This window comes from Ciona intestinalis, chromosome 10, assembly GCF_000224145.3.
Source record: "Ciona intestinalis chromosome 10, KH, whole genome shotgun sequence".
Lineage (NCBI taxonomy): Eukaryota > Metazoa > Chordata > Ascidiacea > Phlebobranchia > Cionidae > Ciona > Ciona intestinalis.
Window position 1 is genome coordinate 395,248 of NC_020175.2, and position 22,515 is coordinate 417,762.

At 34.3% G+C, this 22,515-nt stretch overlaps 2 protein-coding genes and 2 long non-coding RNA genes across 8 annotated transcripts; all 4 read right to left on the bottom strand.

The window, feature by feature from the left end:
- Positions 1-2,337: 2,337 nt before the first annotated feature.
- On the bottom strand, positions 2,338-6,623 carry LOC100179902. 2 transcript variants are annotated; one of them, XM_002131643.5, is made up of 4 exons: positions 6,508-6,623; positions 4,443-4,554; positions 3,577-3,668; positions 2,338-2,935 (listed from the first exon to the last, which is right to left on the bottom strand). In XM_002131643.5, exons 1-4 carry the CDS (start codon positions 6,578-6,580, stop codon positions 2,730-2,732), a joined length of 483 nt encoding a protein of 160 aa, XP_002131679.1. In that variant the 5' UTR covers positions 6,581-6,623; the 3' UTR covers positions 2,338-2,729. The 2 variants fall into 2 exon arrangements, with proteins under 2 accessions (XP_002131679.1, XP_009859851.1); XM_009861549.3 differs by having other exon boundaries at positions 4,434-4,554.
- Positions 6,624-9,024: 2,401 nt separating this feature from the next.
- On the bottom strand, positions 9,025-9,821 carry LOC104266083. The gene is made up of 2 exons (XR_717409.3): positions 9,630-9,821; positions 9,025-9,140 (listed from the first exon to the last, which is right to left on the bottom strand). It is a non-coding gene; the product is annotated as an uncharacterized LOC104266083 (long non-coding RNA).
- Positions 9,822-11,294: 1,473 nt separating this feature from the next.
- Positions 11,295-20,906, bottom strand: LOC100177548 (trehalase). 4 transcript variants are annotated; one of them, XM_002131746.5, is made up of 15 exons: positions 20,711-20,906; positions 20,470-20,512; positions 20,099-20,199; positions 19,895-20,039; positions 19,391-19,579; positions 18,679-18,869; positions 18,127-18,306; positions 17,492-17,566; positions 17,296-17,421; positions 17,110-17,239; positions 16,642-16,741; positions 16,188-16,283; positions 15,517-15,645; positions 14,994-15,117; positions 11,295-11,600 (listed from the first exon to the last, which is right to left on the bottom strand). In XM_002131746.5, the coding sequence occupies exons 2-15, from the start codon at positions 20,499-20,501 to the stop codon at positions 11,461-11,463; spliced, it is 1,758 nt and encodes a 585-aa protein (XP_002131782.1). In that variant the 5' UTR covers positions 20,502-20,512; positions 20,711-20,906; the 3' UTR covers positions 11,295-11,460. The 4 variants fall into 4 exon arrangements, with proteins under 4 accessions (XP_002131782.1, XP_018669368.1, XP_004226539.1 ...); XM_018813823.2 differs by lacking the exons at positions 20,470-20,512; positions 20,711-20,906 and adding an exon at positions 20,423-20,441; XM_004226491.4 differs by lacking the exons at positions 14,994-15,117; positions 15,517-15,645; positions 16,188-16,283; ... (9 more) ...; positions 20,470-20,512; positions 20,711-20,906 and adding an exon at positions 11,915-14,089 and having other exon boundaries at positions 11,414-11,600.
- Positions 20,907-20,908: 2 nt separating this feature from the next.
- LOC100175235 lies at positions 20,909-22,450 on the bottom strand. The gene is made up of 3 exons (XR_003396273.1): positions 22,205-22,450; positions 21,665-21,825; positions 20,909-21,349 (listed from the first exon to the last, which is right to left on the bottom strand). It is a non-coding gene; the product is annotated as an uncharacterized LOC100175235 (long non-coding RNA).
- Positions 22,451-22,515: the final 65 nt, after the last annotated feature.

Here is a 22,515-nt window from a genome sequence, read left to right on the forward strand (position 1 = left end):
CTCACTGTTAGGTCGTTAACTAGTGTGTGGCGGTGAGGCGTTATGGCAATATCACCCGACCGTACCATTGGGTAGCTGTGTTACGCATGCACGCTTGAAGAAACCTTTACGTATGTTGCGAATTAGTTTGTTCTTACAATACGTATACCATTGATAATGTACATTATAAGTGGAAATATAGTAATGTAGGGTAAGATGGGACACTTTTAGAACATAATATCCAAGTATCCTAAGCATGTTTTAAAAAATTAACAACGGGCTATGGAAGTCGCGAGGATATGATGGTTTTATAATTCTTTAATTGTTCTTTTTATACCGCGAAATGGGACGAGAAAGTATAATGAAAAGTCCCGTCTTTCCCAACTTTACGGTATAGACTTTTTCCCAGTTAAACATATGTCGTCGTATGCATGGGAGCTGCGGTGCGTTATCAAGTTAAATGCGGGTACATGTTACAGTAACAAGAACGAATCTGCAATTACAAAGTTTAATCCCTATTACTCGTAAGCAGGCACGGTTTTCATGATACTCAAACGTGGACTAACGACTGTCGTTGGTCGCCCACGAGGATAAGTAAACGCAATTATTTATTTATAACATTATTAATTCATGCAACGCGATTTCTAAAATGTCAACGGTTTGAATAAGTAAAGATATTAAAGGATTATAGACGAAGCAGAAGTAATAACCGGTCACTTTCTACGTAACACGTACATTCCACCGTCTTTGGGAACATTGCTGAATCATTGTTTGAAAAGCGCAAGTCATTCCCATGACGTAACAAACCATCGCGGAGGTAATCAAAGCAGAAATAGTTTCCTGGATTGCTGTGAAATTACTAATGTGGTTTATGAGGTTTTGTGGGCTAAGGTTAAAGTCTGTTGCCTATTTAAGAAAATGTTCCTAAATACGCCAATAGACACGCGCTTGGTGATGGTAAATCAAATTAGTCCGTTTAACGAGGTAGCTTGGCAATGGTAATAAAGTAGACTTTATATTAACTCATTAACTGCCTATATAGCGACTCCAGTCGCCGTCGGGCCACACGTCACTTCAACGGCGATTCCGTGGTCATTTATCCTATTCATCGTGAATGAATGAATGTGTGTGTGATAAATTAACTTTATCCTCGCGTGGCCAGAAAACGACAGTCGAAACACGGGTTTTCTGTTTCATACATCTCGTGCCAGCTTACAAATTACCAAGTATGTTACGTCGCATAGTTCCACTTTTTAACACAGCAAGACGCATTATCAAAACACTTTAAAGTTAAAAAAGCGTCAAGATTACAAATATGTGAATACTGCATCGTTTGCATCATTAAATTAAACTTAAAATTAGGCAGTATGCTGGATGCATTAGGCGCTTGCCCAACATACGTGGTAACGTTCGTAATAATCATAATTACAAACGTTTTTGACGGCGTGTGGCGCTGGAGTAATCATTATTTCCATGTTTGTGGCTTCAACATGCGACACAGTTAGCTTGTCGATGTTCCCAGGCACTGGTTGTTTGTATGAGGTTTAGTTAACTTAGTCTTGCAGTATGTATACTGTACAACTGCTGCACGATCAGGAATTGAGGACTTCAATTGTTTTAGTCAGACACAACCACGTTGCTGTTGCATATATAGGCTTTTTCTAATAAAACTATTAAACTAACTGTATTGCTTAGTTTGGAGTTACAAGCTACTGTGTACTGCAACCATGGAATATATGATGATTACTTTCTTTGGTAAGTTATGTGATAATTAGATGTTGATGGTTAGATTAAATTGTATTGGGCAAGCAATAGTATTGTAACGGAATGTGTATACTTGTAGAAGTATAATTACGACTGTGTAAGAAGCGTTATTGCGTTGTGTTTCGGCAGCGCCTTTAATATATCTGCGGTCGGTGTAAGACTACATTCAGTTTGTAGCGTCTGTTAAAAGCGTAAACTTTTGAGCATTTTTCTGTGTTTATTTCTAAATACGCGCGTATTAGGTTTCCTATTGACTCGTGTACGTGTCTTGGTTTGTTTCAGTTTTTGTAGATGTGTATTTTAAAGCATTTTTACGACGAGAAAGATAGTTTGATTTTGTCGCACATGCAGCCCAATGGCTGTAGAATTTAATTTTTACCTACTGTATATTTATAAATACCACCATCATCTGGCACGATTTATGTAAAATACATGTTAGTGTTAGCCATATTTGGACCTTCTTACCTGGAAACCCAGTCGGCTATGTTAGCAAAGTAGCCTGTAAGGTTTAGTTCTGAGTATAGTCACGGCCAGTCCATTTCTTTCGTCGCATACACGCCTGGTTTTGTTTGGATGATATCAAACATCCGTGTCTTTTTTGCAATATTTTATGTTTACGCTTGTGATTGGACAATACAATGTACATTGAAGAAATATATGCATTGAAAGCAGTATCTTGCATATATGGTAACATTTACATAAACATCATACACATATATATAGTATAAGAAGGATTTCATGAAAATCATGTATGAGAGCGTATAAACAAGTTTTATACAAAAGCAAAGCTGAATTTCAAGGAGAACCCACGCTAACGCAGCTTAAAAAAGGGGAATAAATATTTAAATTAATCGGTACGGCAGTTCTGTAGTTGCGAGACATTGTAAACCCAGACACAATATGTTTAACTGCTTCGACATCCGAAGTAACCTATCGTTCCGAAGGTTTTCGCTAGAAAAAGGCAAATGTGTAGAAAAAATGATAATTCACGTTGATTGTTGCTTTGAACATTCTCCAGTTTCTTCCCGGCTTGGTGGCGTATATGCAGGCAGAGGGTAGAGTTTGAAATATTCCGGGGGTTCCGGTTCGCTGGCTTTTCTTCGTGATATCCGCGAGAGGGTGCTATAGTGCGGTGGCAGGTCAGGATCTATTCCATCATTTACGGAACTACTTCTTCTCGCTGACGAATGACCTGTCAGTTATACGGAGTATTTACAGACTAGTATCGCATTGTTAGATACTGGTACGTCGGCTTTAAACACAAATAGGCGTTAATTTTTATGGTAATTTGATGATTGTTAGATTATGCCTATCCAGTTAAATGGCACAATCTATTTTATGTGTTTACCTGGAAAACACATTTTTTTTTAAATTCTATTATTTCCCGGTAAGTTTCCCCCAAACATAAGAGGCCATGCATGGGATACAATTGCATTTTTAAACCGGTTCGGTTGAAAAACAGTCTTTTGAAGCGACTTCAGAACTTAATATGAGCGTTTTTTAAATTCCGTACTGTTACAGTACATTAGCTTTGTGGTATATATATCCATTGTGTTTTCAATAAATCAATCTGACTCTATATTACTGTATATCATGAAGTACGATAGAATGGGGAAGATGGGACACCTTTTTATTCTGTTTTCCCGTCCCATTTAGTAGTAAACAAACAAAACTTAAAGAATTATAAAACCGTATCCTCATGACACTTATAGACCGTTGTTAATTGTTTAAAACACGATCAGGACATTTGGATATTATGTACCGAAAGTGTCCCGTCATATTCACAGTACTATACTCAGTATACTGTATTATGTTAATGTACAATGGCTTTACCTCTCCGTAACTTTTTGTAGCACGTTAGAAAAACAGCAACAAGTATGATCACCAGCATAACGGCTGCTGTAACACCTCCGATCTTTACAACCCTGTAATCCAGAACTCGATGTGAAAATGTTAATGTTTTGTGTTGGGTTTTGAATATACCAAAAATAAACGTTTAGATTAAGATAAAACGTTATGTGATTATATTACGAACAATCTCTATATATGAATAAAGATGCTTAAATGTAATATAAAGGTACCACCGAAGTTACACCAAAACAACTTATGCAAATCGGGTGAAATCAAATCGTTTTTTTGGTTTAACATAGTTACAGCAGAAAACATATAGTTACAACAGCTTTTGTGTTTTACTTATATATGGGGAAAGATCAGTTTGCGGTCACCCCGCATTTTTTTCGTTTATTTTATAACTTAGTTTTCAATTCGAACTTTTAAAGTTTAAAAACCAGTGTCAACGACTGTATGTATAATATATTGAGTATCTAAAAAATCCACCGTTTGTTATATAGTAGGACGGGGGAAGATGGGACACATTTTTGTTCTATTTTCTCGACCCTTTGGTAGTAAATAAAGGAACATTTAAACAATTATAAAACCGTATCCTAACGACCTCCATAGACCGTTATTAACTGTTTAAAACACGATAAGGATATTAATATGTGCTAAAGGTGTCACATCTTCCCCCACCCTACTATACCTGCATTTTAATCACCGGTGCGTTATATTATAACACATTGGCGTGAAACTTGGTAAAAATCAATTCAAATAAATAGCGAACTATAAAAACATGATGCAGCCTTTGTTCGTTTAATTAATGTGTCAAAACCCCTTTGTTGTTAGTTTATTACCTAACGTACCATGATGTTTCATCAATTGCACAACAATATCTTTGTATGCTTGCTCTTCCATGTTGGCAGCAATGGTTCATATCTTCATGACATTCTCCTTGCTCCTTGTTGCATGTAATACCTGTGGTAAAAAAAACTCCGTTTTAAAACTTCATGCAAATTCTGTGGTTTAAATCTTCCGTCTTGCTGTTTTAAGCGTTGGCTTCATGATTTTGCGCGTTATTTTAAACAGTTTTTTTAAACTTGGTTTAGAATAGGGTATAATAACCCCAAATAAAGTGCAATTTGTTACTGAAGCCTTGCTTTAATCCAATATGCTTTACTGTGTCAGTTATAAATGTTTAATTTACTGTGGGGTAAGATGAAAACCGTTAGCAGATAATATCTCATTTTTCCGAGTCGTATTTAAACAATAACCCAACACTTTTTTGGGACGTGAGATGGTTAATACAATTCTTTAAATACTCTTTGTTTGCTTTCAAATGGATCGATATAAAAGAAAGGAAAAAAGGACTATATACCACCAACCTACTGTAATAATCCCATAATATTTCGTTCTTGGGTCACTTACAAATCCTACAGCAGCCCTTGTCAAAAGCCCCTATTCAAAATCTCAACGATAGTATTTGCTTATTTTCTGCGATAATAAAAATGACACAATGGAATTAAAATCAAAGAAGCGACGATAAAAGACCGATCGTTAACCTACACGAGGGATGTAAAATAAAAACGACAATGACAAGCAGAAAATTAAATTGTTCTCTTCTGTTCAAATATTTTAAATTGTACATTTTATTGAGTTGGTTATTTAGTTTAAAGATGACAATTGACCAGGTGTTGATTTAGTGTTTATATGTAATGGCCCTGTTTTTGTGTCTTGATATCTGGTTTGTACGTGGTCGTTAAACATCATTCAAGCAAAACCTGTGTGTTTTTAGCTGAACTGTAGTTCGTGTGTCGCCAGGCTTATCTTAAATGTTGTTTCAACAAGACACGTCTGGTAGCGAACGGTTAAGAAGCATATTATAACCAAATGACATAACTAAAGCATTTTCCAAACTTTTATACCTATCAAAGTATCCATTACCAATGTGATAAAGTAAGATTGTCGCATGTTGCACATTAGAGACATAATTTACGACTGTAATATGATACACTATATCTAAAGGGGTTGGGAAAGATGGGGCACATTTTCATTATAATTTCTTTACCATTGCTAGTAAGCACAGAACATTCAAATAATTATAAAACCCTATCCTCACGACTCCCATAAACCGTTAGTAATTGTTTAAAACGCGATTAAAATATCGTGAGATTATGTGCTATACTGCTATATAAGGGTGTTCCATCTTACCCCACCCCACTCTATATGTAAATACCCTAATCACTCTGTATGTCATGCTATATAAACATTGTTGTCGCTTAAAATATGCACCGCGTTCAAATAACCGCGCATAGTTGACCGTATTATAAGAAGCCTTGAATACTAATTGAAACGAATGACTCATTTAATTGGGAGAAAAGTGTGTATAATGACTACGTAGGTTTGCCAATCCTTTGTATTGAGAGGCAAGCATATGAATAACTCTGTGTTATATCCCCGAAGAAAAATATACGTTCACTTTGCTTTAACAAGCTTTGCTTAGTCATTCAAGACTTTCGATTCTACAAATATATAGTAGAGAGGGGGAAGATGGGACAACTTGTCATTCTATTTTCTCGCCCCACTTGGTAGTAAACAAAAAACATTCAAAGATTTATTAAATCGTATCCTCATGACTTCCATATAGACTGTTGTTAATTGTTTAAAATACGATCTAAATATTTGGATATTTTGTGCTAAAGGAGTCCCGTCTTCCCCCACCCTACTATAGATCATTCCATATGTTAACATATACAAAAGAATACGTATGTTCTTTATTATATATCGAAACCTATATAACTACTGGGTTCGTGCTAAACTGCAAATATGTTAGCTTTTACGTAGCCTCAAGCAATAACGTATCCTATAATTCTCCTGATGTTATATTATAATGTTTATAGCAAAGTTTAACATTGTTTACAAAAATCTCACCTTTGACCCAGTTTATTTGAAGCGTCACTGTAAAAAGGAGAAACCACTTCGGTCGTATTAAAATCAATATCATTATTTATTTACTCAGAAATAATCTGTGTTTTAAAAACATAGTAACTGTTACAATCCTCCAAAAGCTTAAAATTATATGTTTCAATACAAAAATACCAAAAAGCCATGTTGTTTACACATATTTTAAAAAGCTGTTACTGGAAAAGCAGATGCTGAAGTTCATAAAAAATACAGTACAATCCAGACTCTGCAAAACTACGCATGACGTTTGTAAAGCAAATCTACATTCTCTACAATACGTATACGTCATATATATGTTATTGCTGTGGCTGTTGAACGACGCGTCACGATCATATCACACATTGTTTCGTAACAATAGCAGCGAAAACTCGAAAATGGGATTTTTGATCTAAACTCAACAATACCTACATAAAAAACGACTTGATTTACTGTTTAGTTTGCTAGGAGTATTGATACATAATTTTAGTCCTAATGTACCTGCTTACTTACCCGGCTAAAACTGCTGTGAAATTTACAATATAATTTTAATTTGAATCACGAGCCCATAGCAATTAAGTCTATATGCATAACCTTGGTGTGGAGTTCACATACGATAAATGGGCCTTTCTGTATTCACAGTAGTAGACGATAAGCTTAACCAGAGATCGAACGACACTATCTCTCTTTCATCGTCCCCTTTTGTCGTAGCTATAAGCGATTCAAACCGACCCTCGTTCTAACTGACTGAGCCCTGAGATTATGAGCGTTAACACCAGCTTCACCCACGCAATTCTAACTCTTACTCGTTACTGGTTTTAGTCTTTTCATTTACCGAAAATGCTACGAAACTATTTTCGCGAAGTTGACATTTTTGTAAATTCGCTGACGCCAACAAAATATCAAGAGCAAGAATAAGTTGTTTGTTGTTTCCTGTCTTTACGCTTTATTGGCGAAGTGAAAAAAAAACGTATTTTACCCCAACCACCCAAGCGTAGTAACATGGTATACAAGTCTCTCTATGTTCGCCGTCTAGCGATTGAATTGTTTGAAATATAATGGCCACAAGAGGTCAACTGAGATCTACTATTTTCGATACGAATTAAACAAGATTTAATCTTTGTTAGTTTGGTGCAATTGTTAATAAGTTTATCTAACTCGTAAAACTATGAGATAAAAATTAGAAATAGGAGGGTGGGAAAGATGGGACACCTTTTCATTCTATGTAAACAAAGAACATTCGAAAAATTTTAAAACCGTATATCCCTACGAGACCTACGACTTTCACTGACTGTTGTTAATTGTTTAAAACACGTTCAGGATATTTAAATATTATGTGGTAGGTGTCCCATCCTCCCTCCATAGTACTATATACAGAAGGGTTAGGAAGATGGGACAGTATGTCGGACGAGACTTTTTTTAACTTTCTTTTCACGGACCTCCATTTAATGATAATCAGGGAAGTAATGTTACATAATTATTCGACAGTATTATCACGACTTTATAAAACGCCCGTCAAAGCTGATTACTGCTTTTAAATCTTTTAAAAAATATATTAAAATAGGAACAGTATTTAGTAGGGTGGGGGAAGATGCGTTTTCATTCTATTTTCTCGTTCCATTCAGTGGTAAACAAAGAACATTCAAAGAATTATAAAACCGTATCCTCACGACTACCATAGACCGTTGTTAATTGTTCAAAACACAATTAGGACATTTGGATATTATGTGCTAAAGGTGTCCCATCTTCCCCCACCCTACAATATTTTAAACAGGTAAAACATGCGAAATAGTAAGGTGCGAATTTTGAATGTTCGCTAAAACATGGTAAAGCCGGTAAAACTTTTTAGTTTGCTGGTTGGAACGGTTGAACTAGTCTCATAGCTTCATAAAACAATCAAAAAGGTAATATATAACTTATTAATCAGAATTAACAATGATTTTAAAGGTATGTAAACTATCCACAACTCCTTGTGTGTTTTATTATGTTTTTTTTGGTTTGTTGTCAAAATAAAGAAATGGTTGTATTAATTCGTGGTATTTCCCAAAAACCGCCAACTATTTTGATTTTGGAAATATTGGGCAATTTGTGCTTAAGTGTGCCATCTTCACCCACTATATTATATACATAATATTTTAAACTATGATACCTGAACTTTTAATATTATAAGTACGTCATACACCATACAAAGGGGCGCCTTTAGCACATAATATTCAACTATAAGCAATGATCTTGCAATAGTGTGCGTTCATAGGACATTATGTGTTATTTTTATCTTACATCCAACTCCCTTTGCACCTGTTGCTGTCTCACTCCAAGTACCGGTGTCGTAATATATTTGTTCCGATTAGTATAAAATTAGTATACTGCATGCGCAGTATATTTGCGCATGCGCATGCGCAGTAGCGCCCGGTATAAATATATCAATCGGAACGAATATATCACGACACCGGTAAGCGATACAAACTTTTAAAACAACAACTGTTTAGACAAAATAATTCAACATTATAATCATAACATGTTTATTTATGATGTTTATTCGTATAGCAATATTTTGCACTTGAATTATTCATCGAAGAAATCAGCAAGATTTGCATCCATTTGTTCTTGCATCAAATCTTTAGCTGAAACCGTATGTTGCATACATTAGTCGGTGCCATGGTGGTTTTAGGTCTATTACACCCGAGATTAATGGTTCGAGGTTTGATGTTGCCACGGTTAAGCACGAGGTGTATGAAACACGGTAAATAAGTTACATTCATACATTCATGCTTGAACCCAGATATAAGAGATACTATAAAAGTCAAAAATAGATTTATTCATTGCTATAAAAGAGCGTTGTTAAAACACGATTAGTTTTTACGTGTACTTTAGTGTCTTAAAACATGGTATTTACGATTGTTATAATAAGTGGCAAGGCAGCATTCGCCGACGTATCGTGCCGTTGTTACTGACTGTTGCGCAGTGTGGTGTATTAAACAATTGAGAACTTCGGTGGCTTGTGAGCTTGTGAGTTAAGCTATTTAGACAGAGGAAGACAGGTCCACCCCTGTTAATCGCATTGAGTGCTGCAAACCCACTCACGAAAATTGCAAATACCAACTATAGCTTACCGATTTGCTTTTGGTCCCATGACCATCTGCTTGGCGCTCCTATTGGATCGGCTGCTGACGAAGTATCGGTGAGAGCGAGGAGTCCGATGACAAGCACGAGGAGAAGCGCTGACTTGGTCCTTAAGCACATAATGCAATATTCCAAAACTTTATCTGAATAAAAAGAGATGATTTTGTACCAGAACTCGCCGTCTTATATTACAAACGTATAGTGATTATTACACGCCTGAACTTTTTCTAATCGCTTTGATTTAAAGGGAAAAATGTCTGTTGTTTTACTGTATATGCGCAGCTCCAGGAAAATTGGCTTTGGTTTCCTACATTGAAACAGCTGTCTTTGATCAAAGGGTTGTTTTGTATAGTCACGTCAGTTATAATTTTCGATTAGTATTCGTATCATTAAAACGTATGGTAGGGTGGTGGAAGATGGGAAGATTTTTCATTCTGTGTTTGTCTTCTCATTTGGTAAACAAAGAACATTCAAATAATTATTAAACCGTATTTTCGCGACTCTCGCGGACCGTTGTTAATTGTTTCAAAAACGATCAGGGTATTTGAATATTTGTGCTGTGCTAAATGTGTCCCATCTTCCCCCACTCTGCTATACCAGTCTTTGTGTTTAAGTTATTAGGTAAGGTATGTAACGACAATTACTCCAACCCAATGGTGGTTTTACAAATTCCCATTCACACAAATAATATTTACCCATCGACGAACTCGGTAACTCGTAAGTGATCATGAAGCTACAATCAAGGAAATGAACATATCTTGATGCAGCGCAACGTCGTATTAGTAGGATTGTTCAGAAAATGTCGCAGACTAAACTAAAATCCGCATTGCAAATGTTGTATTGCAGCAGCAGTACATGGTCGAAACAATTTGATTCAACTGCGGTTTTACTGAAACGATTACGCATCGTCTGAGTTTGATTCAATTACTTCCCGTGGTGTTTCTGACTAAATATTTGGTGATTTTCCACTTTATGAGACCTAAACAACTGCGTGTGTGTTACAACGATAAGTACAGCTACATTTATGGCAACTCTAAACGATCATAGCAAACTAATAATTTAACATAAAGCAAACGTTACTTCTAAGCAAAGCTCGTTGCGACGTAAATTTCACATTCATTAATTGTTTGTTAAAACCTTTTAAGTTAATCTATGTGGATGTAACATAGAGTTCACTTTATACACTTGTGGCACCTTAAGTTCGTAAAACCAATCTGTTTACCTGTGTAATGGGGTGGGGAAGACGGGACACCTTTAGCACATACAGTAGGATGGGGGAAATGGGACACTTATTAACTCTATTTTCTCGTCTCATTTAGTAGTAAACAAAGAGCATTCAAAGAAATAAGAAACTATGTTCTCATGACTCTCATAGACCGTTGTTAATTGTTTAAAACACGATCAGAATATCTGGATATTATGTGCTAGAGGTGTCCCATCTTCCCCCACCCTACTATATATAATATCCAAATATCCTGATCGTGTTTTAAACAATTGTATATGGAAGTCGTAAGGATACGGTTTTGTATTTTTTTAAATTTTTTTAAATTTTTTTTGTTTATTACCAAGAGGGACGAGACAATAAAGTGAAAGGTATATCTCCCCCCACACTACCATATATAATTATTTTAGCTGTATATATTTTGCTTGAGTTGTATATTTTAATAATGCTTTGTATTCCGTTAAATAACCATGTTGGTATAAAACAATATTAGATTACATAAGTGCAGAATTTTAAAACAGGTGCAAATTAAACGAAAATTGCAGTGCTGTAATTGGTAGAAATTGTAATATCTAAATTAATCGTTCATTATTTCAAATTTACAAAATACAGAACAATAAACTTATGAATGAAAAGTATAGTAAAGCTGCCTGTGACGTTATTGGTCTAATGACGTTGCAAGAACTTGTCGTCATTTCCGATGACGTAATTTCGACGCTAGGTGTCGTAGAAGAATCGACTGAAAAACAAATAGTGTTGTGACGTAACAAAGTAAATCTGGCTATTAGAACTAAGCGGTATAAGTCTATGTTATTACGGTAAAAAAAAACAATATTAAGTTTAAAAAAGACTGGTAACAAAAACGTTAAAGCCATAAAGAAAATAACAAGTTGGTTTTACAATATAAACGCTGGAATAAAACTAAATTAAATTTAACCAAATTAAAGCAAAGTTCACTATATATAGCATTGTAAGTACAAGCAACACAACTGTAAAAATCAGCTACGAAAAAGATTCTCGACTAAAGTAAATATAAGTTAGTTACATACATACATATATTTCTCAGCAGTAACGCTTCACAATATCTATAACACTTGTAACCCATGCAGACACATTGTATCTCGATTCCTTAAAAGTTTCATTTGTAATAAGCGACGATTCGTTCATTATCAAACATTTTTCCTTGTGCATTTTTTTCATTAACTTCTCGTTATAAGTCACAATATAGAGTTGAGCTTCTAGGTCTCGCTGCATTGATCGTATCGCCAAATTTGAAGAACCGATAGCTGTGAGTTGTGGAAACAGTGCATTCGGTGGGTAATACCAGATTCCTTTCGCGTGGTAGGTCCAGTCTTTTCGGCAATACTCCCAGAGCTTCACTTTACACGAGCGACCAGTTTTGACCAACAGCTCGAAGAAGTTTTTCACAAGAGAACAATACATTTGCGGCATGTAACCAGAAAAAACCCCGGACCCGAGAAACCCGTTAGCCCCCGGGGAAGCGGTAATAATCTCAAACGTTGCAACGCCTCCAGCGATCATAGCGGTCACGTCATCAGTGACGTTGAAGTAACCGGAAGTGATACACGCACGGGAATTTGCCGGAAATGATGCAAGCATCATGTTCGTCACTTCCTCATCTTGCCGGATGTTGACACAACCGAGTTGAATTGTGGGAAAAATTAAAGTGTCTTCTACGTCACGATCGTCATGGTGATGAAGTTCAACAAAATCTTCTTCGTTTGTTTTGTCGGTTTGTTTGATGTTCAAACCAAATTGTCGAATGTAGGCCCAGAAATTCGCTGGGGCAATGAAGATAGACCGTGGTGTAGAATTTGCTCGTTTCGGTACATTATATGGTCCTGTAAACTGAAGCAAGCTGTTACGGAGCTCTGTATCATAAAGTCCAGGTTGCACGTCCGGGTTATAAGAGCATGAAGGCGAAAATATGAGACTGCCATCAGTTTGTAAATGGTAGGAAAATAACGATATTGTTTTGATCAAGCCTTGAAAGTAATCAGCCAGGTTCTTTGACCCCTTAATTTTGTAGTAACGATCTTGTCGGTTTCTAAAATATTGGCCGCTTAGGTTGGCTCCAGATACGATGACGTCATTGTCGAATACAAAAACCTTTATATGAAAAAGGCCAAGGATTTCGTTCGATCTTGCCGGAAGAAGACGCTTCCAAAGCCCGCGAAACATCGGGGATCGAAATAAAGATATGCAGACTTTGTTTGAGAAGCCCGCCAAAGGTTTTAGCATCGTAAGCGAGTTGGTTTCTCCACGTTGACCTTTAACAAAATCCAGCAACACGTCAAGTTCTAAAAACTCGGAATCCGATAGACGTCGCTCCAGAGCTCGATGTAGTGAATCAACGAAAAGTGTTTCTAATTCTCCTGTGCCGAGATACAGTGCTGCCAGAGCGATTCTAGTTTTGGCAGAATTTGCACCCAGCACCAAAGCATCATAGAAATCACAGGGTGTTTCGATAACGTCAATATTATTCCCGTTTACATGGAAACAAGGGGACATACCCCGCATAAAGTCGAAGTCCATTTAATTAAAACAACAACGTTTCTATTCTATTGGAAATATCTGCCAATGTTCGTGAGACAACGTCCTCGATAAAACACAATGCAAACTGTAATTTTGCACAAGAACAAAACGGTTTTAACACAAAATAGTAGTACCAAAAAACGTATACACATAAAAGCAGACCCGCCCTTTATTATACACATTATAGAACAAACATTAGAGCCCTTTTATGCTGAAAACAATACACTAAAACTAAAAAAACGACTCGTTCAGAAAACCTTCTATCACTGCAGGCCGTAATAGAAACAGCAAAACAAAATGTGAATGTATGATTTCATCAATACGCGAACGTACGATTCGATAAACATGATATATTCGACACTAAACGTCAAAACAGCAGACAACGCTTGTGTTGTCATAATGTGTAACAGAAAACGAAGAAACGTCGTATAGCGTAACTATAACGACGTGTAATGTATGTGTAATGCTTGTGTTGGTGTTGCCTTCGGTCGTTTGTTAGAGAGAAGAAAAAGTGAAAACAAACAAAATAAACTGAATATTGGGCGAATTGTATTTTGAGCGTCAACATGTAAATTTAATATCCCTTTAACCTCAATGTCGCCCTATTGTATAATTATATGGTAGGGTGGGGGAAGATGGGACACATTTTCATTCTATTTTCTCGTCCTATTTGGTAGTAAACCAATAACATTTAAAGAATTAAAATTTAATAATCCTTACAACTCACACAGACCGTTGTTAATTGTTTAAAACACGATCCGAATAATTGGATATTATGTGCTAAAGGTGTCCCGTCTTCCCCCACACTACTATATCTAATTTAATTAATAATACGTGGCGGGGCAACGACAGTCGTTACCTCGTTATAATACGCATATTCTGTTACATACATCTTGTGGCCGTTTTGGAGTTACTGATTTATTACTACATATGTAATTTTCTAGGTAACTATTTTTTTACATTTTCTTGTAACATATTTTATTTAAAATGGCAATGAAAATAGAATAAGCAGAATCTAAACGTAATAATGGTATCGTAAAAAGTTGTGTTAGTTTTTGTGTTAGCAAGTTACACAAGGTATTCCAATCTAAGCCACACAGGATATTACGAACTAACTAATATACTAAGTGGGTTAGGTTCTGCGATAAATAAATATCAAATTCCACCCCATGTAACCCCATACATCCTTCCACAAAATGTTAATTAATAATTAACTGGAACTTGACGCTTCAATAGCAAAGCTTGTGGTTTCCATTTGTTTTAATCAATAAAATTTGTTTACCAGTATACAGGGGAGAAAATGACCATTTTTCTGGAAATAAATCACCAAAAAATATTTGCCACTAAGACCATATTTCTTGATTTAAATGTAAACTATAATTGTTTTAATATGATACAGAAATAAACTGCTGCTGTTGTTGTCATGCATAATGTAATGTTTAAAACTGCCCTACTGGAAAAAATGTAAATTTCATTATTGCTATATCAACATTGTGTCTGCCATCCAAGGTGACATCATCAGTATGTATTCCTTTAATCCATAATTACTGCAAGATAATTAGAACATTAGACTTACATTTTAAAGTGTCTCCATAGCGATCTAACAGCGACATAACAACACCATTAGTCCAACCAAACCCAACTTGTACATCGTATTCACCCCCACTCCCTGCTACACCATCTGCTTGTGTGACGTCATACTGTGTATTGTGATGTTATGATTAATATAATGAGAATGATGTGAATTTTATGCATAATATTTTTAGGCATGAATGAGATTCACCTTTGAACTAGATTAAAAATATAACACACAAATATACAAAAAAGCCAAAAACTCATGTAAAACAGTTTTAAATCATTGGAAAAATCCAAATACATAGATGCCAACTTGTTTACGCGTCACACTTGAACAATTGTGCAAAATATGTTCGTCATACATGGTATGCAGAGCAGAAAGTTCATGGAGTAAATAAACCACCAGTTTGGAATTTATATATTTCGATTTCTATGGTCCCGATCTGTATCTTATTATCAGTGAGTTTTTTGTAGGAGCTACTGTCATAAACAACTATTCACATAAATACATAGAACATTCTGACCTTTTCAAACATAAACCCCGATTTAAGGTAAGCTTTATAATTCCCATTCACCCATTTGCTTGCTTGTTGTAAAGCTGCATTTTGAAGTAGACTTGAATTACTCGTAGCAAGGCCTTCTATTATGAGAAGCTGCAATACAAACATGGCTATTCAAGCGTTAACTCAAGGACTATTTTGAGATTAGGTTCAAACACAAAGTAATGGGTGGTTGATCCTATAATAACAAGGCTGACGTTTTTGCATTAAAATTAAGTTTAACGATAAACCATCTTTGTTAAAACTTGATCAATTGTATGCGACCACAGTTGGATATACCAATATCATTATGTCTTTATTAATAATTTAACTCAATATATTGAATACTTTATAATATATATATGCTGACTTACTGTATACAGGATTATAGTTCTATATGTTTAGTATATTACAGCAAGTTAATTTTTGTTTCACTTTAATAATATAAATAGTAACTTGTATTTGTCTCTTGAATTTCAGTGGCAAATAATTAAATATCAAAAAGTATTTAAAATAAAAGCACAAGATATAGCGACGTCCATTAAAACACAGTTACAGTTAAAAACGTATTTACATTTAATGGGATAAGAGCAAGGTCGCTACATCTATAACATGTGAATTCTAACAAAGCACTTCGTTATCATTACAATACTTACAACTAAGGGAGGCCACGCGTTGGGGAAGTCCCATTGCTCGCCACTAGGTCTTAGAGAAGTGGGGATTCCCCCAGGATATTCCAGAACACCATTCGTCTGAATATAAATGATGATAATAGCGATATTTAGGAGAAATTATGCACCTGTAAGTCATTACAAAGTGAATATAGCTAATTAGCCACCACTAGTTCACAAGGCAGTGATTTATTATCTTTTTATAACAGAATTTTGTATTTATCTGTTTGAAAACGATAGTAAAGGTCAAGGAAATTAACAGATAAGGGTTAAAATATGCTATAAAAGAGGAAAAGAGCACAAGTTCAAATGCATGGCTGTTAAACCCAAAACCCCGTTAATAGTCTGTAATTCATTACATACAGAAAATGGTTGACTAGAATTGCTCATAAAAATCAATTAAGATTTGTGGGTAAGATTTAAAAGGCAAAGCTTTCACCTTTAAATACTGAAACATCCGTTCTTCTCTCTCTGTTACATTGACAGTTGAAGGGAAACATTTTGTCCACAATGGATTCATGTTTGATGCAAAATAAACCCTGTGGGAAATATTAGACGTTAGATGGGGTTCTCATAATGTCTTGTTATTGATTCGCTTCTCTTTTTTTAATAATGCGATTTTTTTACTTTTTTGCTTTGAGTTAAAATGAGTTCGTTTTTAAAATCACTTTCAAACAGATAAATAAAAAGCTATGTTAAGTTTTGTTCCAGCGAAATATTGTGTTATGTAATGTAGGGCATGAAAGTCCAGGTTCAAAATTGTTTAGTTGCTTCTTTTGTTTAGAATCTATAAAGGTTATGTTTTTTTAGTTTTATATATATTTTCATTTCTTTTGCTCAATGTTTTAAAAACACTTAGAGGTAGCATTTATACATAAAAGCAGTTGTAAATAAATTTTATATTGACTTGTTTTGTGAATTTTCTGTTGCAACATAATCATAATAACTGTTGTCATCTTGGTTCCACATGATTGATTCTATGGTTTGTGCTCTTTTCTCGTATATTTCGTAAAATGTGGTCGCTTGTGTATTGTTTCCTAAACAATGGTTACTATTGTATTAACACAGCCATTGTTAATTACAAAGCACTTACCAATTATTCTGTAGAATTCTGCTAATGTTCGTTCATTAAACGCCATTATGCTGTTTAAATCAACAGGAATAATTGTCCTTGTTAACAACTGAGGCACAACTTCAATTTCACTCGAATATTTTGTACCTGTGGATTAGTTTAAATATGATGGTATAAATATGTTTGTGACTTCACAATGCAAAAGTAAAGCGCTCACCAGCCCATCTAGTGGAGAAATCCCAACCACTTTCGCATGCAGAAGTAACGTGACTTAAAAGCGAATTTGCGTCTTCTGTAATAAAAATATGTTGTTTAAAATAAACCGATATAAGCTGGTCCGGTAATCGTTTTATGGATTAAGAGGTCACTAAAATATATTAATATCTAAACTTTTTATCAAAGTGTAAAATAATGAAACTTTTATTATATTTAATGCAATTAAAAGGGGAAATTTAAAATGTCGACAAACAGTAAGGGTTTGTAATAAGCAACGTAAGGTTTTATGTAAAGTAAGTTCAAACACTGTATCACAGGAAGTAGTTCAACCAAGGCAACAAACAACGTTGAATTACGTTGGCTGCTACCATTTAAAATAAAACAAAATGGCGACTATATTGTATTGCATAGATTCCCATCCTATTTATGTTTCTCTTGAACTTATGTGAATTAAAAAGTAATTAATGAAGAATTGTGGATAAATTAAAAACATAAAATTTTGAACGAATAAAAAGTCTGCTACGAAACATAACAAATGTATTATAACGTCCAGTTGCACCCCACCCTCGTGCCGCGTGGATAAACAATTTTTATTTATTCAATAATATTAGAAAACAATGCAATATGTGTTATAACCTGGGCTAAGATCCTTTATGACATCACTATCTTCTCTGTATGACTCTGGTCTTGGTGTGTTTACATCAGAGGCGTAATAATTTAACATGTGACCGTTAATTTCTATGTTACGATGGTTCATCCAAAAGTAGTATTCTTTTTCTAGTGTCGGCAACGCTAAGTTTAAAAATTCTTTGTCTCCTGAAACATAAGTGTTTGTTGTGCTGCTGTTGAAATTGCATTTAGGTAATTTAGAAGCTTATGTAATTTGTAGATGAGACAGAGTGAATAACACAGGTGTTTGAATGATAAATTTACTCTGTAGCGTTGAGTTTTAATGTATGTTCATGGACCAGCAATGCCTCATATTGTTTTAACAGTTTTTTAAAATGAACTATTGAAACGCGCCCTGTCAAGCGTCAAGCAACTTATGTGGATAAAGTTACAACAACAAGGTGCCTGTACGACTTTGACCCGTATCCATGTTTAAAAACCAGCAGCAAAAGTGCAAAGCTAGGTTAAAATGTTAATAATACGCTTGTATTGTAAAATAAATGCTGAAAAAAGGTTTACCAGTAGCTTCCACATATTCTTTCACCATCGCAATTAAATAAGGAGGTTGGCTCCTTCGTGTGTAATAAATACGTCCACCGTTCGGGATAAAATCAAACTCCTCAATTATTTGTAAAAAGTTTTCAATCATTCCTTTTACAGTGGTGTACATTTCACTTAGAAGTAAACCTCGTATAACAAAATAAGAATCCCTGTGGAAAAGTTAACAATCAGCGGGTTTTGTAAGATAAGTAACTTATAGGGTGGAACAGTAAGTAACATGATACTTAAAGGGATTAGTTCGCCGTGTACTTGGTTGCTTTTGTCGTAGCAAATGGAAGTACATTGGTATAAAAAGTTAAAAAGATATAACAAATTTAGTGTATAATCTGTTTGTTAATAGAAAATTCAATTGAAGTTGTTCAGAATAGTATTGGTTAGGTTTAAAACATATTTAATTCATTAAAGAAAAACCACGTGTTTATAAAACTGACTGCTTTAAAACAAATAAACCAATAATAAAATACACAACTAAACTATTAAATTTATTAAAATTCAAAAAGCTTTAAAAAAAACAACATTTGTTCATAACTGTAAAAAAAATGTTTAATCAGTCGTGTCTTGTGTATGATATTATCAGCTTTGCAATATAGTATATATATATATTTATTTTATTGAAAAAAACTCCACAAATTTTTAAAAAACTACAAACTGCTATAAAAAACGAACCTACCAATAATAAAATTCACGAAATCTTCCTCCTGGAACAATCACGGGATTTTTCACGGGAATCACGCTGTATCGTGAACTATTCACAAAAACATCACCGATCATTTTCCGACCAAGTTGTTTCCATAATACATTTAAATCTGAAGCCCATGTTCGTAATTGAGGGTCAGAAATATGGGACAGAAATTGTGGACTGAATAAAAAAAAATAACGTTTGTGTTATTAATATTTTGCCAAAAAAATTTCTGACAGCGCAAATAAAAAATTAAAATAAATTAAAGAAAATAAATATATAATATTTTTTTATTAGGGTAAAATCAATTAAACAAGGTATATAATATTTAATAAACTTTTTATTAATTATTTTAAACAAAAAAATTTTTATTCATTTTTTAAAAAAATTATGTTTCTGCAATTTGTGCAACTTAATTTCAAAAAATTCGAAAAAACTATATAATTTTTTTAAACTTCAGTACTGTAACAAAAATTTTCACATTTAACTTTCTACCTCTGGGTCCAATCCAGAGGAACCCAATCTTCAAACTCTGAGCCAGGTTGGTCAAAATACTTGGCGACAAATTGTTTAACGGCCTCGACAGGGATTTGTCCGCTATGTATTTGATTCAGGTCAGCGAATGCAGCTAGTACAGCGTCTGAATTGAATAGGAAACCAGGTCAAAATTGGTTGAATTGCCAAAACAGATTGACTGACCTGGATCTTGCTTTAGTTTCATGTCAACAAATGATTTAGAATCGTTGAAAACGAATGCATTTTGCGCGGCATTCAACAGGGGCCCCTTGCAGTATATTTCACTGCAATTTAATAATTTTTTTGTTAATATTTTGCAGCATTTAAAGTAAAACAAAACTTTAAAGCAATAACTGCAATTAAAAATTATAAACGTAAAACTGCTTACTTGGAAAAATGGCCTTCATTTTAAAGAACCAGCCTATTTATTAACTAAGCAGAGCATAACTATAATTTTTGTCTATTCTATTAGGAAAAAAAGTAATGGTAAAACAACAATTGATATACCTTGTCAAGGTATTTTCTTTATCTTGTAATTTAAAAAAACTCTTTACCTGTCACAAGGAAACACATCTTCCCCCGTCATTAAATTTGTTACTGAAAGTAAAAAAACCATAAGATTCATGCTTTACAGACACAGTGGCAAACTTAGAAACTGTTTTGCAGCTGAATATAAATGATGTGTTTGGAATGTTTGACAGGCTTATATTATGCATTGTTTGCATTAGTTGTTATGTGTGTACAAGGTGCAAACAAATTAAGACAAATAAAGTATTATTTAAAAGTTTAACTAACCTTTTTTCCTTTTTTATTTATGTGGGTGGGGCCCTGCAGTGTGACATTCATATGTCTAAATTTTTGGCTAGAGTTGGCCCTTTTCCATTTTCTTTCAGATTTTTAAACTGAATATTTTTTAAAACTTTTTTACCACAGAAAAAAAATATTTTTAAACAAATTTGACCCCCCAAAAAATAATAAAAAACTGTATATAGGCTAAAAAAGGAAAAGGAAAAGTTATTCGGTATATTATTTGTAAACAAAATATAGAAATATGATTGTAGGCAACACTAATAAATTAAGAGGTATTACAAAACAAATGAACAAAAACATTTTGAATTAAGGATATTTATAAATTATATGTCTATGATTGAACAGTGAAAAATAAGATGTTAAAATATATTTAGTTGTTTTGTTTGTTTTCTTCAAACATTTTTCGTTGTAGTTCAATTGTTTCTTTGTACTCAGCATAATTCCAATTTCGACAACTTATAAATGATTCTACTTCTATTTTTAACGAGTCATCTTCCATTTTGTACGAGCGTCCAATGATTCGGCACAAAATATTATTTGCAATGTCATCAACTTGACAGGTTGTAAGGTCTAATGTCAAGTGTAAACAACAATTCCCGTCGGTGGTTGTAAGAACGGCAGTGCCTGTAAAATTAGTGATTAACACCCTTACAAATGCTGCAAAATAATTATTAGCAAAATTTAACTTTAAAAAAAAACGAACACAAACTGTAATTGAAAAAAATTGAACGGACTTTGCAACAAACTAAATTTTTAAATGCCAAAAACACCGTAATATAAAACCCCTACCCGATCATAATAAATAACACAAAACCATTCAACCATAAATCTACAAAGTCGCTGCTGCGGCAATTGTAAAACAGGCTATACAACAACAAAACAGTGACTTTTGTTCACAATCGTCACCTATAACCAATATTATAACACTAATACTTAAACCTTCAATAGGATTGTAATTGTCCAAATATCCAATGACCATAACATGCCGTCCTTGTGGCCCAGGATTTGCAATTAACTCCGAAATAAACAGAATATCCATTTCCAGTTATATTCGTTTCTGTTGTAGCATACCCAATATTAACCAAAATCCAATCAGTTTTCTGTATTGCAACAACATGTACTTGCTAAAATTTCAATAATATTTGCAAAGCGTCGGTTACGCGCTAACCGGATATCTAATCGACACGTAATTATTTTACAACATACATATCTTTTACTCGGCGTATACGGCCGTACAGTATATATAAAGTGAAACTAATTTATACCCCGTTAAATCTGTGCGATTTGCAAATTAATTGCTTATAATATAAACAACTAAGGTTTTATCAATTGGTATTCCCCTAAGGGGCTACCACATATGCTTAGAATTTGGCAGTAGTTTTAAAACGGTAATAATAAGAATTTAGGGGACCCTAGCCACTTAAAGCTAAACTTCCAACTACGTTCGGTTTGTTTGAATTTTAATATACAGATACATACCTTGTTATGTATATTGCTAACACGGGATGTTTCGTTTAAACTTTAAACCGTTTTATTCCAATTTTAAATGGTATGTCCGACGCCATGTAAAAGTGGTTTGCGGCTAGCGCGCTCGTCTGTAACCCAAAGGTTATAGGTTTAAGGCTCAAGGCTCGCTGCTACAATTGTGAGCGAATGTGTCCTTGGGCAAGACAGTTAGCGCAATTGCTCTAAACCAGTAGCCACTGCTGGGCTGTCCAGCGTATCAGTCAAAAATTAAAAAAAATCTTAAAAAATATTCACCTACAAAATAACATACGAGGTGTTTAAAC